Here is a 12,981-nt window from a genome sequence, read left to right on the forward strand (position 1 = left end):
GACGTGCCCTGCCTCCATACATTAGAGACTTTGTACGAAGACTGCCTTCCGACCTCCTAGATGCGGCTTGTATGGGCTGGGCTGCAGGAGGGAGCTGTGGACCTTCAGAACTGACACACCGTGCCCTCATTCAAAAGCTTCTGCCGGGATCCCGACCATGACCAATTATTGCCAGACTCCTGAATTTCCATGACCACGATGTTGTCCTCACTCAGGCCAGATTGGCGGGCAAACTCCAATACGACTCCCATCATATCTTAATCTTTCTGGACTACATGAGGCTGGTGCAGCAGCGCCAACAATCGTTTACGGTCGCTAAAACTCAACGGCCAGACCTAAACATTCAATATGCTCTGCTGTTCCCAGCCCGGCAGAGGGTAGTATACAAATCACGTACACTCTTCTTTGACACTCCCAAAGAGGTGTTTGTCTGGACGGATGAGAGGCAGAAGCTCAGGCCGCACACCCTACCACGCCTTGATTCGAGGTCGTCCTCTGGGGACGCTGCACAGAAACTCGTCAAACCTAAAGGGAAGCAGAGCCGCAGATCACGTTTGGGGCACCGCTCAAAGTCACGGGGTGCACCTGGCTCCAGATTGACCTAAGATAGCCACGATTCATCACCGTCGCAACATGGAGACTGAGGACCATAAAGATGACTTTTATATGGCTGATGATATAGACCTGGGCCTTTGAAAGCCTTTTCCCCCATAACTCTCTTCTCAGTATCTGAGAACATTACATATGTTTGGGGATGGTTCACTGGGGATCCATTGGTCTGGGGTTGCTCCCTGCCCCCGTTGGCGCAGCAGCAACTGTGACAGATGCTTCCGCTGTTTTGAGTTATTGGTTGGGCTGGGCGGGGGAGGGAATGGGATTGTTTAGTTATGTTAAAGGTGCTGTGTCGTATTTTACTGTGCAAATGGTGTTCATGCCCCACATCAAGCCGAGTCCTACATTAACTCTCCATACACTGCCCCATGTTAGAATCAGTTAGCAGACTTCAGATAGTCAGCTGGAATGTATGGGGTGCGGTCGACAAGGTTAAAAGAGGTGCTTTGGGCTCTCGACCAGTCACATGATTGACACAATAAGAAGAATTACCAACAGAATTAAAGACTGTAGATTCTAAAAAAACTTGTTTTGGACTGTGGATTCATGTTCTGCTATATTTACTCTGTTACTGTTTTCACATTGTTATTAACTTGAAATTCATGTGTGCTAGGGAATTTGGTGAATGCCAGGGGTTTATCAGCTCACTCCCCATTGGTGCTGACGATGCGTTTGGACTTAGCTCGCCCTCCCTCCCAATGGCGCCTGTCAATATGGCACCTCTATACTTCACAACATAAGACATACATGCATTGGGCAATTACAGATTACGTCACCGACAATTTGGGAACGGTGACCTCGACGGAGACCATCTGGGAGGCCATGAAGCCAACCCTCAGAGGTGCCATATATCTCCTTTAGTACTGCCCAACGTAAGAAGCGTTGAGAAGTATTTCTCCAAACTGAGGCTCAGATGCTAGACTTGGAGCAGCGGGGTAGGGGTGAGGACAGGAGGCTGATTCGCCGCCAACTCCTTCTTGTGCAACACTGCACGATGAGGCCAGACAAGCTTGGCTAGCCTCCCGCAACAGAATTTACCAATGGGGGGATAAGTCGAGCTCTCTCCTACATCGTCTGTGCCAACAAGCATTCCACCCACCAATGACACCTGGTATTCAGGGAGAGAGCGACCAAATACTTACGGACCCGGTCCAAATTGCATCCAGCTTTGCGACCTATCATGACGATCTATATACCCCAAAGGATGTTCTGCCAGAACCCATGATACACTGCTTTCTACATGACCTACCCTCAAAGGCCTTATCGGATACGGCGCAAGCCGAATTAGATGCCCACCTGACGGTCAAGGAGCTGGGTGCAGCCCTTACAGACATGCAAACAGACAAAGCTCTGGGTCCTGACGGTTTCAGGTGCGAACTTTACAATCTCTTTCTTTCTCAGTTCGTTCCCCACTACCTTGCGGCAGTGAACGCAGCCCTCGAGGAAGAAAGGCTCCTGCCAGACTGGTGCTATGCCGAAATTGTGGTATTCCTCAAGCACAGCCGACCCCCGGATCATCATTCATTGCATCATCCTATATCCCTGCTGAATGTGGAGGCCAAACTCTTGCCAAAGCCCTCGCTAACCATATCCTTCCCTATATGGCAGAGCTGGTTCATCCTGATCAGCCAGGATTTATGCCTCATCTGGTTACTCGCCAAAATATCTGGTCGGCCCTCAATGCAGTATCAGCGATTGAACGTCTTGAAGGTCCGGCAGCATTACTACTGGCCGATATAGACAGGGCATTAGATTTGCTGGGGTGGACGTACCTGTTTGCCCTCCTACACCGCTTGAACATTGACCGCATCTTATTTCATATATTCGAATGCTATATACCGACCTTACGGTCTCGGTTAGAGTGGCGGGCGCGGTCTTTGACCCATTATCTATAGGGCGCAGCTCTCGCCAGGGATGCCCTCTATCCCCTTATTTATTTGCATTGGCAATGGAACCGCTGGCCTCGTGGGTCAGAATTGACGCACAGGTCAAGGGATTTGAATGCCTGGGTGAGATATCAGACCAAATCACCCTTTATACAGACAACGTCCTTTTCTTTCTTTTAGAGCCGTATCGGACGGGACCTCCATTACCCCGCATTATGCACATATACAGGGAAACCTGAGGACTGTATATGAATGACCATAAATCTATACTGTGGCCTTTGCGAGGAGACTCAGAGATGGGCGCCTGGGCGGAGGAGGTGACGCTAGCTGTAACCGGGTTTAAATATCTCGGGGTCCACCTCTCGTCCTCCCAATCGATATGGTGGGATAAAAATATTGCCCCCCATCTGGGCACGCACTCAGGCTGAGATGAGGTTGTGGTCGCGTATGCCTCTATCTATTTTGAGACGGTTGGCAATCATTAAGATGGTGTCACTCCTTCGCCTCAGATACCGCCCAACTAGTTCCATCAGCTCAATTTGAGGCTAAGTCGCATTCTCTGGAATGATCAAGCAGTTAAAGTTGCGCTAAAAATGTATTCTCAATCTACGTACTGTGGGGGATATCAACCCCTGACATCCAAGCATACCACGCAGTGTTTCATCTCCTGGTGCTGAACGATTGGTGGTACGGGAATCAAGATGAACCGGTGTATTAGGTAGAACGGTGGCTCATGGGCGACACGCTACCCCACTTACTCCTACATACCTCAAAAGAGCTTCGACAACTTCCATCTGACACACTTGTGGTGTTCGAAGTATGGAAAGATTCATTGCACAGAAGAGGATGGTGGGGACAACTGACAGAAGAGACGCCCCTCTGGCAGAGCGGCGTTTTACCGCAAGTATCCACTCTGTCAGGATTTCGGGACTGGGATGCTGTAGGTATATCTACTTTGGGGGATGTAATGCGAGGCACCACCTTGAAGTCCTTCCAGAGCTCAGGAAGGAATTTGCTATGCTGCATTCACAATTCTATAAGTACCTGCAATTGCAGCATGCTGTAACCCCATACATTGCACACCTGGAATCTCTCCCGGAGTTCAATCCGATAGAAGCCAAGGTGTTCATGGGCGACTTAGGGGACCACAAGATTGCAAAGATATACCAAACTTTGGTGACGAAGCTCTCTACTACACCAGACTCACTCCGGGAGAGATGGCAGATGGACCTTTGTCCCCTCGATGGTGATGACTGGACGGAGGCACTAGAATCCCCACGGGTAGCTGCAATAGCTTCTCGCCTAAGACTTATCCAGTCCAAATACATATACCGTGCTTATTTAACCAGACATAGGCTGTGGAGGGCGGGACTGATAGCTTCCCCTCTGTGTTTACGATACAACGGCGTGGAAGGCACGCCATCCACACCGTTTGGGAATGGAAATAATACATTTTGGAGGAGGGTCATGGCCTGTTTGTCAGAAGTAATGGGATGGGAAGTACCCTTATCTCCGAAGCTTGCCCTGCTTCACATCACTGACAAAATAGGGGGCAATATCTATAAAAGACATTTGCTATTCTTGGGCCTCACTTTGGCTAAAAGAGGTATGTCTAGAGTATGGAAGGACCAAGCCCACCCTAAATTGGGAGCGTGGTAGGCAGGTCTTGTTTTGTGCATGGGTCAGGAGCAACCTATATTTACCGCGCGGCGCTGCCCACAGGAACACCCCCCAATTTGGAAGCGATGGGCAAACTCTAGAGGTCTCGTTTTGGAACCCCCTCCACTGCAACATACTGATGTGGAGGCATTGTGAGAACAAATCATGGTGAAGAATAATGACACAAAGGACTGCGACACTTGTGAACTTGCTTGATGGGTACGATACCTGGACTAATGCAAAGTACATAGCACACCTGGTTGTAATGTTACGGGCTGATGTTTGTAGGCCCGAAATGTTCATTTTATTATATTATAAATGTCATACTATTATCATGGAAGTCACCAGCTTGGATGCTATGATACCAATCAGTTTTTGTTGTATTTCTCCTGTCCAAAATGTGGATATTTTCTCTGCTGACTCAATGAAAATGTGTTTTGAAAAAAAAAGAGAGATCTACTACTTACTCAATTATTGAAGATAATCCTGGGGGTATTAAGACAGGTCATAATGAGATTGTGGGAACTTTCCTTAGTTATCATACTTACTTATATTCACCCTAGTCTGTTTCTTCCCTAAGAGAAACTGATCAATATTTCTATTATATATCAAGGGTTGATTTTTCTCTTATAGATCTCTCTTGTTTAGAAGATGATTTAACAATACATGAAGTATCAAATGAAATACACTTATATAAAAAAATCCTCTGGGCAGTGTTTTGCAAACTATGAATTGCTTCACCCCTAAACTGGGTAAGGACACTGCTCTTTGTAAGAAATGTTAATCTAATATAATTAATTAATAATGATTGCTAAGTATTGCAAAGATATTACAGGCAAGATCAGAGAATTTTGTCCCTCATCTTATTAAATCAGAACAGGGTGGGTTTGTTAAGGCAAGGATTGCATTATACTTTGAACAATTTTAGCTAAGATCAGACAATATTCAAGTATTGAAGGATTTTGACATGGCTCAGTTGAACTTAAATACTCCACTTATGCAGATGATGTCCGGCTTTATATGGATAATCCTGGAAATTCCTTAGAAGCATTTTTTGAGGAAGCTCAAGTTTCCTCTCATTTCTAGATATGAACTGACCTCAAACAAATCAGAAGTTCTCTTCGTGAAAATTTGCTTTAAAGATGTGTTTACAAATGATGGTCTTATTTGGTGTAAGAAAAACAATAAATATTTGAGTGCATGATTTTTAGATCAGTTAGTCACTTTTCAAAATATAAATTACAGTGTCTTTTGTGAAACAAATGTTTGTTTCACTAAAAAATAGTCTCCACTTTATTTATCCTTGTGGGGCAGGTTGGATTCTATTAAAACGATGACTTCTCAAAAAGACTTATACTCTTCTCTTTCAATGTTACCTGTTAATGTACCAATGTCATTTTTAAGAAAATCTATGTTTTATTTACTAGATTTTTGCGTCTAAATAAAAAAAAACTAGACTTGATTCTGAATTAAAACTACCTAAGGAAAGAAGAGGTATGAAATGTCCTATTTTTTTCTTTTTCCATTAGACAACCTTGTATTTGGGTAAAGGAATCACCCAATTATAAATCTCTAAATTGCATTCAGCTGGCAAAATTCTCTATTGCCCAAAGTTCTCTGAATTATTTTGTGTCTGTTTCACAAAACCCTCTCCTTATCTTTGCCTATATTTTAAAATATGCATAGAGTATATTAAAACTGTTTTTTAATGGTAATAATTGAGATAATAATGTAATTAATGCTTCACCTATTTAGTATAATTGGTATATTAAACTTACTAGTAAAACTCTGTTTAAAAAAACCTGGGCCGAGAAAGGAATTTGTTTTTATCACATCAATTATATAATAATGATGAATGAGTCTCTTTTGTCCACTTAAAAATTAAGTATAAGATACCAAAATCTGGTCTACATGAATACAATAGATTAAAAGAAGTAATTAATACGTTTTTGGATGATGCACCTCTATCTGGGTGTTCTCACCTTGCACATAATGCCATTGATTTAAGTAATTTTAATTTACTACCTGCAGCATCAGCAATATAATTTTTGCTGAATATTTTTAATGTTATTGCTGTCAAGAGCAAAATAGAGATTAAATGGGATACACGGCATAAAATAATGTTTTCAACCTTAATTTAGCTCAAAATTTAGACAGGGAGTATGTGTATCTCATGTGCTGCCAATATTTACCAAACTTTATATTTTTCCTATAAACAAACAGTCTATACTCCAATTTCCTTTAATATATTCATTCTCTAGTGCCCACTTCTTGTTGGTCAGGCCCTTTTCCCCCTGGTAATATTATACATATGATCTTTGAAAGAAGTTTAGTTCAGAACTTTTAGAAAGATGTGTGGGAAAAGATTGACATTCTATTTCAAACTATTGCATCCCTATCTTTGCAAAATATTTTTCAAGAGAAATGATGATTTTTAATTTCTTCAATTGAATGGTAAATTATTGTACATGTTTATTGCAATTGCTTCGCAATATATTTCACTACACTGGTAAGATAGCTCCAAAGTACCCTTTAATTATTAGTGGAATGGAATATGTTTTGTGCATGAAATGAATACCAGCAGTTGATCCTAGCGCTGATTACGTATGAAAAATAATAAACTGTAGTTGCCTTTGAGGGACTACTTAACGAGAACTGCCATGCCTAAGAAGATAATAAACCTCCTTGAAGGCATTGATAATCTTAGTGCATTTGATATATGATTTAGAAAAATTACCTATTCTGTTTCATTACACTGCTAATATGATGCAAGTACTGGATTTTAGTAGATTTACATACTTTACTGACACCTTTGGCCCTGATTTACTTATTTACTTTATTTCTGTGGTTCTTAGATTTTATTTGTTATTTTTTTTAGGCTATCCTTTGACTTTCCTGTTATAGATATACATTATATAGCAATTTAAAGATCATTTCTTATTACATGCTATCTAATGTCTGGCCTGTTTTGGGTATCCATTAGTGCTATCTTTGTTGTATACTGCTTTATCTTATTCCTAATAAAATAAAATTTATTAAACAAATAAAACACATTACATAACAAATGTCACATAATACAAGCACATTTTTATCCTGGGTCCACAATCTGAAAAGAGCTGAACTTGACTTTGCTTTGAGTCTGAGTGACATGGACGGCATGTTCCCACTCAAATGGTCAGTTACTATGTCAGATAATTAAGGAGGACCCAGATGCATGGCTTTATGTGGAAGACATGTCTTTTTATAGATACCTCTGTTTTCAACCAGTAACCTTCTATTGTGAGAGGAATGGGAGTGATGTCATGAAACTATATATCCCTTGAGGGAGGCTAAGTGAACATTGGGTATGGCTTTTATAATAGATTTTCTGTAGCCTTGTCTGAAAAGGAACTAGAGGCTGTGCCACCGCTGTGATATCTTACTTAGGGGTATAAAATGTGATGCCTTTGAGATGTCTCCATTGCGATTGTCTAGCTTTGTTGTTAATGCGTTCATGAAGACTGTCTTCTGTCAAGAATATATTCTAATGAAGTGGCGCATTCAGTGATAAAAGGTTTACACTAAAGTGTAACTGGAGAGTTTATTCAGGCCTTTACATACTTTTTTCTAGGAGAGGTGAGATCATCATGTACTTAATTTTTACAGTATTAAACTTTCTCTATTATTGATTGTATGCTGTTCATGATCTGTGCTAAGATAGAGATTTGTTCAGGAGAGCAAACTGTAAGGAATAGCTGAGTGTCAACTGTTTAAAGATGGCAAAGACACAATAACCTCGTAGTAAAAAATCATCCAGGTTGTACACAATCTTTCCAGTGGTAGAATGAAGTGGGTTGATGTTAATGATAGCTTTCTCCAGTTCCCTTAAATGGCACTGAATCCACTTAAATAGTTCCCAACAAAACCAATATCAGCCCGTCTACTAGAAGTGTGCAAAATAAGTAGGCTAATAAATCTATTTTCAGAACCCAGTGTCTTGTCCACAAATGGCATAAACATTTTAAATATAAATATAGATCTATCAACCAACTAAGGGGCTAATGAGAGCATCAATGGTAACAACATGCTCAACGTGCCATCGCAGGTCAGTGCAGTAAGCACTTCCTGTTTCCACATTCTTGGCATACTCTGCGAGATATTGAAATGGCTAATCTTGAACACCAGTTGCACCGGTATACAAGCCATCATCACAAGCAGACTAGACCACAGCAACACACTCTACGCTGGGATATTCAACTATCTCCTGCACTGACTGAGGCCCATCTAGAATGCTGCACCGAGACTGATGGTCAACTTCCTATGGCACACCCACATCTCACCACACTACAGAGAGCTTCACTGGCTCCCCATTCAGAAATGCAGCCATTTCAAACTCCTCATGAACTCTTACAAGGCAATGCACAACAACAGAATAACATACCTGTGTAGAGTGGCCCGCTTGAAGTCTCCATTTTAGAATCAACTCCTTAAGCAGACATCTCTCTTGTGGTGAATTTTGCCACACTTATCTTCCAATGCGTGAATGTGCCATATGTGCATTTCTGATGCTCTGTAGTCTGTTCAGTTAGTTCCAGGGTCGTACATGTAAAAAACACTGTCATTATTTTCCTTTCGCTCTGTGCTTGTTAGGAGACACTTTTTTATAGCTAGATGAAACCAAATGATCTGCTCTGTGTGTCTGCCACAGTTTGAGAAGAGCAGTGCTTGGTTTGCATGCTAGCATTCAGCCAGAGGAGCATTTCCATACTAGAGTTTATTACAGAACCACTGCTAACTGTGATTGGGATGCAGCCCTGGTGACCTCCATCCTGCTAAGGAAGATAACCTGCATTGGCTTCCTGACATCTAAGACCAAGGTGTGGGTGTTGAACTATCCCAATAGATCTGGCATAGGGTGCTCCAGATGTGCTCTCTTAGTATATTATTAGATACAGACAGGAGCAATCAAGCATTAGCAACAATTAACATGGTTTAATTGTTTACCATTCTATTAATGCTGATTACAGTAACATGTCTCATCTTTCTCGCAACTTATGCTTTATTTGCAAGAATGGAATCTTTTCAATTAATGATTGAAAATGCATTATCATATCTTTCTTGTGTTTACCTTGGCATGCACGAGTGACCAGACAATCCACAGATTCCTTGGAGTCAGAGTGTCATGTTTGAGGTTGCCAACAACATCTAAACCCTGGTTAGGTTAGGAGTAGGCCTGGGCTAAAATTCCGTTCCGCTCGCGGAAATTGCGATAATTTGGCATCTTCACGTTCCGCGGAGAGCGCGAAAATGTCAAAATATCCGCAATCCGCATTTTACTGGAAATGTTTTGCTTGCTCGCGCTGTAAAATAATACATTCTCGCGTGCACGCGATCGCCTTACCTGAATCCCCGCGTTCGCCGACAAGTTTTTCCGATCCGGTCGCGTTCTCTACGAGATGTTGGATTGTTGGTAGCCATTTGCGCTGTCTCGCGACAGTTCGCGCCCGCAGTAACGTCATTCGTCGTGCGATCACGTCTTTCTTCTCGCGATCATGCACCGCGAGACAAGTGAAAACAAGATGGCCGCGCCCGCGAGCAACCGCATGGGTAAGTTGGCGAGCCGCGACCACGCAGAAAATACCGCGAACGGGCGGGAAAAAAACTTCCGCATCTTCGCGATATTTCCGCGTGTTTGCGGAGATTTTTAACATTTTCGCGATAATTTGCGAAAGTGAATTTCGCAAATTCCGCCCACCCCTAGTTCGGAGTTGAATGTGGTACTGTGAAGTACCTGAAAACCTACCAACACATACTGATGGTATATGAGTCCCAATATTGTGATATTTGTGTTGGTCTAATACACAGTTCTGCTATATTTGTAGGAACTGTAGAACACCAGAACAACCACCTAGACTTTCACCAACCCTCAAGAGACCTACACTCAGTCGCACTCTCACTTGCATACACCCCACACATCCACAAAAGCAGAACAGGAGAACAAGAAATCTACTACATCACACCTGAGACCTGGAATAACCTCCCTCCACACAGCAGGACCTCCTCCCCCTCCTTGAATTCCACAAGAAGCTGAAGACCTGGCTCTTTGAATATATCTGCGGAGTCTGATGCCTAACATTCTTCTTCTTATGACTACACGCCTGCCCTAGCGCCTGGATACCCTCATGTGCAATTAGTTGCACCAGAACATAACATATAACACAAGAGAACATAAATTAAAATAACATAACATAACATGCAACGTAACATACACCATTTCAAGGCTAATGCATTATATGGAGTAAAATAGCCCACAATTTACATAATGAGAACACTGCAAGTCACCCATAGGTCCAGAATGTAATGAGGACACTTAACCTGTAGTCTAATGCCACTCTATTAGGTCTTGGACCTTCTAGGTGAAATACAATTTCTGACCAAGTCAGTCAGGAGATTCTCATTGCCGAATAGCTGCTAAATTCTATATCCCAGATTTTAGCATTTGGTAGTATTTGGAGCACTCAAAATGAGTAATGACTTGGCCTGACAAGGCATACAGGATTATGGAACTGGAGCTTTCAAACTGTACCTGCTGGTGTGCAGTTCAGAGACTCTAGACTCCCATTTTCCATTGCCATTAGTTTCCTGTTTCTCCAAGTGGCCAACTCAAGCATGCGTCCTCCAAAAGATGTTTCATGTCCTGCATCAAAGACGAACAAATGCATATTCAAAAAATATTCCTTGCTCCTTGAGCTACAATTCAGAAGCATGGACTGCAAACCATTTACCCAATGTGTCTTACAATAGAAATAACATTACTATTTTCACAAACTGAAACAGGATTTTGAGTGTCTCACTATGTCAGAAAGAGGCATAACATGCTATAATCAGGTGCACAAGCTTGAATACCACATATTGTGTTTCATTCGGACCCAAGGAAATCAGAAAAAGTGGCTAATACTGCACCTAGGAAAATACTGCACTCAATAGTATCTGCATTTATTGGATAAGATTTGTTGAGGTACTGGCAACATAATTGCAGGCGCACTGATCTCTATTCATACTTATCTCTCAAGGCAATCTTCCTAATAAAACTATATGTTTTTCATCCATAACATTTATTCACAAGGTTTCTGCATGAAATATAAAGAACTCATAATATACTAAAATAACATTTACTTCCTACTTTGTTTAATATGTGTGCTGATTGGAAAAGGCCACAAGCTACTTGGAAAGTGTATAATGCAACTGTTTTATAGATAATATTTAAAAAATGATGGAAACAAGAAGACACACAAATCCACCATGCGACTAATTAAAACAAATTTAAAATTATACTCTTGTCCTCAAATTGATTAAAATTGATGCCTGTGTGGGAATGTTGGACAAAAGAGGTCCTTAACGTTTTGGCCTACATAATGCATCATTAAGGCCTTCTTCAGCACAATGGACATTTATTTTTAATTCAAATTAGGTCCAGTCTACATTTTTGCTGCCCTCTCATAATCTTACATAATTTCAAGAATTTTGGTTTATCCTTATTGGGCAAAATTCCCAAAGTTGTTCCTTTATGCCACATTGTGTAGTCTCAAATCAGTTTGAATAAAAATTCTAATGCAGAAGCACATAAACAATACGAGCAAAGAGAATGTGATGGACTTTGTTCCAGGCAACAGTTTTTTTGGTGATTTTGCTCAGCTTGAATGCATACTTATGTCCAAATTAGATGTACCTCATACTAAAACATAGCACCGCATGACAGATTTGCTGTTTGAGTAATTTCACATCATTTCATGTAATTACGCAAAAGGAAATTACGAGAATTTCACACACCCCTAATTTAAATGTGTCAACAATATATCAACTGCTACTTCCATACCTACAAACCTAAAGGATAATCAGACATGAATAGCAGAACAGAGTGCCACGTTGTTCTTTTAAAAACTAAAGAATTATGCAGCATCATGACTCCAGAGTCCTGGACCTACTTCTTTCTCAATCTCCTAACATCAGTCATTCCTGCTGCTTGCTGAATGGTGCTGTAATTGTGCAGAACTACTACTAAGTTAACCAATCTCTATTCTACCTGCCCATACTCACTCCGTCATATGCCTTATATCATGGAGTAGCTTGTTTTCACTATCAGTAAGAAGTAGGGGTGGTGGTGACATACTCCATATGCAATTGTGCTCCTGAATGTGTGGGGTATGCATCTGAATCACTGTTCCCTATAAGGTTCGCGCGTGTGCACCTATGTCACTCCGAGAATGCAGTGTCTTCTTTGAAGCACGCAGACACACCTCACATCCCCCGAGTGACAAGTATGCATGTTAATTGCAGCGCCCTGTAGAAGCATGACGGGCACTATGATCAACATGAATACTTTATAAAAAGTCAACAATCTGCCCCGCAGCCGCGCTCTATTAAGAAAAGGGACGCACCAAGTCCAGAAGCAGGACGTGTGCTTTCAGAATCCCTAATATATATTAGTGATTCTGAAAGCACACATCGTGCTTCTGGACTTGCTGCGTGCCTTTTCCTAATAGAGCACGGCAGTTTGTGTGTCTTTTTTAAAGGTTTTCATGTTAAATGCAGCACTGTGAATTAGCATGTTGGGCACTGCAATTAACATGAAAACTTTCAAAAAGCACACAATCTGCCACGCTCTATTAACAAAAGCCTAAAAGCATGACGTGTGTTTTCACAATCACAAATATATTTTAGTGATTGTGAAAACATATATCGTGCTTCTGGACTCGCTGTATACCTTTTGTTGATAGAGCGCTGCAGATTGTGTGCCTTTTTTACAGTAGTCATGTTAATTACAGCGCCATGTATAGGCGAATAT

The 12,981-nt window shown here is 41.5% G+C and overlaps 1 protein-coding gene across 4 annotated transcripts in view; it reads right to left on the reverse strand.

Annotated features, from left to right (window-relative positions):
• The window catches only part of LOC146799096 (sodium/potassium/calcium exchanger 4-like), a 937,744-nt gene that overhangs the window by 624,471 nt on the left and 300,292 nt on the right, over nucleotides 1-12,981 (reverse strand). For all 4 annotated transcript variants that reach the window (XM_085628040.1, XM_085628039.1, XM_085628038.1 and 1 more), the window contains one exon: nucleotides 10,723-10,833. In XM_085628040.1, coding sequence (XP_085484166.1) covers nucleotides 10,723-10,807 — 85 coding nt within the window. In that variant the 5' untranslated portion in view covers nucleotides 10,808-10,833. The remainder of the gene's footprint in view (nucleotides 1-10,722; nucleotides 10,834-12,981) is intronic.

Source organism: Triturus cristatus, chromosome 9 (genome assembly GCF_964204655.1).
Source record: "Triturus cristatus chromosome 9, aTriCri1.1, whole genome shotgun sequence".
Classification (NCBI taxonomy): Eukaryota; Metazoa; Chordata; class Amphibia; order Caudata; family Salamandridae; genus Triturus; species Triturus cristatus.